The sequence below is a fragment of the Triticum dicoccoides genome, chromosome 3B, assembly GCF_002162155.2.
Source record: "Triticum dicoccoides isolate Atlit2015 ecotype Zavitan chromosome 3B, WEW_v2.0, whole genome shotgun sequence".
NCBI lineage: Eukaryota > Viridiplantae > Streptophyta > Magnoliopsida > Poales > Poaceae > Triticum > Triticum dicoccoides.
The window spans coordinates 855,238,452-855,243,134 of NC_041385.1; the positions used below are offsets into that span (position 1 = coordinate 855,238,452).

At 49.9% G+C, this 4,683-nt stretch overlaps 1 protein-coding gene across 1 annotated transcript; it reads right to left on the minus strand.

Annotated features, from left to right (window-relative positions):
* Nucleotides 1-333: 333 nt before the first annotated feature.
* LOC119282707 (benzoate--CoA ligase, peroxisomal-like) lies at nt 334-3,365 on the minus strand. The gene is made up of 2 exons (XM_037562834.1): nt 3,168-3,365; nt 334-3,017 (listed from the first exon to the last, which is right to left on the minus strand). The coding sequence occupies exons 1-2, from the start codon at nt 3,363-3,365 to the stop codon at nt 1,569-1,571; spliced, it is 1,647 nt and encodes a 548-aa protein (XP_037418731.1). The 3' UTR covers nt 334-1,568.
* Nucleotides 3,366-4,683: the final 1,318 nt, after the last annotated feature.

Below are 4,683 nucleotides of genomic sequence, written 5' to 3' on the forward strand. Positions count from 1 at the left end.
ACTCTGAATATATACTCTGCTCAGTGGCGGAGCCAGAAACTGAATATACAGGGGCCAAAACATGTCATATTATGTTAGAGGGGGCTAAATCTCCTAAACATAGCTAATTTTGTGTGACAAATAGAGGATTTAAGAGTACATATATATATTTATGAGAGCATAGGGGGGGGGGGTGTCAAGGCCCCTGCCAGCACCCCTGCCTCCGCCACTGACTCTGCTTTGCTCTACTCTGAATATATATAGAGTGAAAAGTGTGGATGAGAAAATTATGAAGAGCAGAGTGTGCCAGTCCACAACGTATAATGTGGCAACTCACACATTGGCCTGGTAAAAACATGAGTTGCCATGTACTGCAATCAAATATGTTGTGCTGTCACAAAACAACATGGCAACAAAGCGAGTACATGGTACATACAAACTGGCATTAGTCTACATATGACATGGCAACTGTCATAGTTGATTTTCAAAATTAGTTGCCACTTAGGTGGATAGTTGTAGGTATACAAAATGCAATGGAATTGGCGTCACTGCCATTATCCCACACTTAAATATGCATCTACCTAGATATAGGGATCATTCACAACTATCACTCCCTGAGTTTGGATCTCATAAACTGCCATTATCCTACACAGGACATGGCAACTGACATAGTTGATTCCGAACATTACATGCCATCAATGATGACAGTTGTGGATAAAACAAGTGTGTTGAAATTCTCATGACTGCTATGATCCTACACATTGAAATGCACGTAACTAGATCTAGGGTTCATATACAACTTTCATACCCCTCAATTCAACATCAACATCGCCCTAAAACAGTGAAGATCATAGCCTTCGAAAGAAATCACAACTAACAATTATAAACGGAATCGCTCACGGATTTAATAGCAGGAATCTAATCTCTCGTACATAGAGATGTGGTTGTCGACCGGGCGAGCCTCACCGGCTTGACTACCACCGCAACGGCGACGCGGCTGCGCAATGCTGCCCTAAAATGGCACACGCGCGACTCCCCCGCCGACGGGGACGCCGGAGCGGCCGCAAATCCGCGTGAATCTCGAGATGGCTCGAGAGAAATGTGACCAGGGAGGAAGGAAGACAGTACAGAAGCTTCGACATCCTTACCTTCTCACTGCGGCTGCTCCGGCGACGACGATCCAGTCGAGTGAACACCAGCAACGGTCGCGAATGCTGTCGACTCTTCCGCTGCCCCCGCTGCCTCCTCTCGTCTTCTCCTTCAATCGAATGGAACTGCATGTGGAAGGTTGGTTCGGGAGAAACCGCAGAAGCATTGAGGGGGAAATGGCCAGTCGAGCGAGACGGGGACAGAAGTCGTGCGCCACGCGTGCGGGCGCGGCGGCAGTTCCACCGCACGCCCTGACTCGCAACTGGTGACGGCCGAGGAAGAAACGGCGTGCGGGCGAACTGACGAAGACACAACACATCGGCCTTGTCCTATGTGGCAACCAAAAACTGCCTCATCGCGCCAAGATTCGTGCAACTTTAAATCGATGGTGATCCAGACGTGTGGGCGGGTTGGAGAAGTGCCACACGTATGGGCGTTAGTCAAAGCTTGGACACGGTGGGCCTGAGCCCGCGCGCCCTCTCCCGCAGCGCGAGCTTTTGCACCTTCCCCGTGGCGTTCTTGGGCAGCTCATCGACGAATACCACTTTTCTTGGCACCTTGAAGTGTGCCATCTTGCTCCGGCAAAAGGACACGATCTCCTCCTCGCTGGCCTTGCCGGCGCCAAAGTCCAACTGTTTCTTCAGGGCGACGAAAGCGCACGGCGTCTCGCCCCAGTACGGGTGCGGCATGGCGACCACAGCCGCCTCACGCACAGCCGGGTGGCTGTACAGCGCCGCCTCAACGTCCACGCTGCTGATGTTCTCGCCGCCGGATATGATCACGTCCTTCGACCGGTCCTTGATCTCCACGTACCCGTCCGAGTGCACCACGCCCACGTCGCCGGTCAGAAACCACTCGCCGTGGAACGCTGCTGCCGTGGCCTCCGGGTTCTTGTAGTATCCCTTCATCAGGCTGCTCCCCCGAAGCACGATCTCTCCGAGGGTGGCACCGTCGCGGGGCACGCTCTCCATGGTCTTGAGGTCCTTCACCTCCGCGCCGGCGAGGGAGAGTGCGCCCACGCCCTGCCGCGCCTTGAGCAGGGCACGCTCTGTCGGTGGCAGCAAGTCCCACCGCTGCCGCCACTCGCACACCATAGCAGGGCCTGTGGCTTCCGTCATGCCGTAGGCGTGTGTGACGTGGAACCCCAGCCGTTCCACGCGCTCCAGCAGCGCCGCGGGCGGCGGTGCGCCACCCGTGAGCACCTCGACAGTGCGGTGAAGCGGTACGCGGTCAGCTTCCAGGAGGACGTTGAAGAGCACGGGTGCGACACACATGTGGGTGACGCCGTGGTTGGCGATAGCTGAGTACATGGCGTCGGCTGTCGGCGCACGGACGCAGACATTGGCGCCGCCGCGCGCCGCCACGCCCCAAGTAAAGGTCCAGCCATTGCAGTGGAACATGGGGAGCGACCATAGGTACACCGGCTCGTGGCCCACGCCCCACTGGAGGAGGAGCCCCATGGTGCTGAGGTAGGCGCCGCGGTGGCTGTACACGACGCCTTTCGGCGCCGATGTCGTGCCTGAGGTGTAGTTGAGCGCGACGGCGTCCCACTCATCCTCCACCTGCCTCGGCGGGTACCTCACCGGGTCGCCGCGCGCCACCAGCACTTCGTACTCCAGCTCGCCGACGCACGCGCTCGTCGGTGTGTCGATGTCATCTATGAGGATGAGCAGCGGCAAGTTCGTGTCCAAGATGGCGTTAAGGGCCTCCGTTACGATGCCTGTGTACTGGTAGTCGACGAAGAGGAGCTTTGGTGCGGCATGCCTCAGGATGGCGGCGACGGCGGCGGCATCCAGGCGGGTGTTGATGGCGTTGATGACCGCGCCGGCCATCGGGACAGCAAAGTGCATCTCGTACAGCGCCGGTGTGTTGGGAGCAAGAATCGACACCTGGATGGGCACGTCAGAAGAAGTTGGATAGTACTCCAAAGTCCAAACACAGGGGTCTTCAGGGTAGTGTAGTGTAGTGTACACATCGAAATCGAAAATCCATTAATGGACGCAATAGTTTGTGAAAGCTATAGCGAGCTAGGTACGTACGACATCGTTCTTGGAGACGGCGAGGGCCCGGAGCGCAGCGGCGAGGCGGCAACAGCGGGCGTACGTCTGGCGCCAGGTGAAGGTGGTGCCGCCGTAGATGAGAGAGGTGCGGTCGGCGTACACAGCGGCGGCGCGAGGCAGGAACATGATGGGGCTTAGGGGGACGTAGTTGCCGTCGTGCTTTGGCAAGTTCTCCATACGATCAATGAGAAGGAACGCCCACTATGACCAAGTGATTTGTACTACTTGGGTCCATTCTGTAATGATCCGAGTTTTAAATGTCATTTTGGATAACGACCCACACATCAATTTGCAAATTTAGCAACAATTTTCTTTTACGGATGTCTTTGACGTTCTGTGTATTACTACTCTCTTCATTTTATAATGTAGCACATATAAATTTAATAAAAAACTTAAACCCCACAAACTCTGACCAAATTTGTGTAGAAAAACATTCACATCTAGAACTTTTTTTTGTGGGTGAACAATTATATCAAGATTGCCTCATATTTATATATTTAGTATTGTACACATAAATAGTTTTCTCTATAAACATGATCAAGGTTTGCAAAGTCCGACTTTTCAAAAAATATATACTCACTACATTATCGAACGGAGAGAGTACTATATTTCAAGTGTGTATTCCTCAGATGGAGAAGCACATGATGACTTCGTTAATTTTGAAACTCTTCAACTTGAGTTTCTTTATGCTCTTTATCTGGGTGAGATAGATTGTGAAATATATGGTGTCTCTGGAATAGTAACAGTGTATCAGTAAGATTTCTTGTTTGACATAAAAATAGTTACATTCATATTGATTAACTACGTAAAATTTGGCCTAAGAAAAAAAATATAAGTCATAAGACCAGAAAAATTGCATTTCCCGTTTTATTTTATGGTATATTTTTACGTTCGTGGTGTTATGTGACATAAAATATTTTCTACGACAGATATATATTTTGTTACGTTCTCGCTTTACTTACAGCGTAATAAAATGATTGGAGTGGCGTAAAGATTGTGGCAGCAAGATATCCAGTGGCTTACTTTATGACTTGACGACGTGTTACATTAAGCAGGTGATATTTAGAAGTCTGTATCTTGACAAGCCACTGCTATTGCCCGGGTCTTATACACACCAATAAACTTCCTTATCATTATTTTTTAGGGTGTCCTTCTATTTCGATATGTTCACATTTTCAGTATATTTGTTTATTTTGTTTTGGATTATATAAAAATATGGATGTGTACTGTTAGTGTGGATTATCTACTATGGTTTTCCTTTAAAAGAATGTATGCTTAAGAGTTCGCCCGACCCAAAAAAAGTTTCGTCCTCCACCACTAAGCCAAGTTATGTTTACATAGGAAAAACCAAATTTAGAAATCAATGACTTTCCTAGAAGACATATGTAAGTATTGTATCTTCAACTAATGTATAGATGATCGACACATTCATTTACCCATTTGTCATTTTTCTTCTACCTACATGTCTGCCTTATGCGTAATCTCCCTAAAAAGG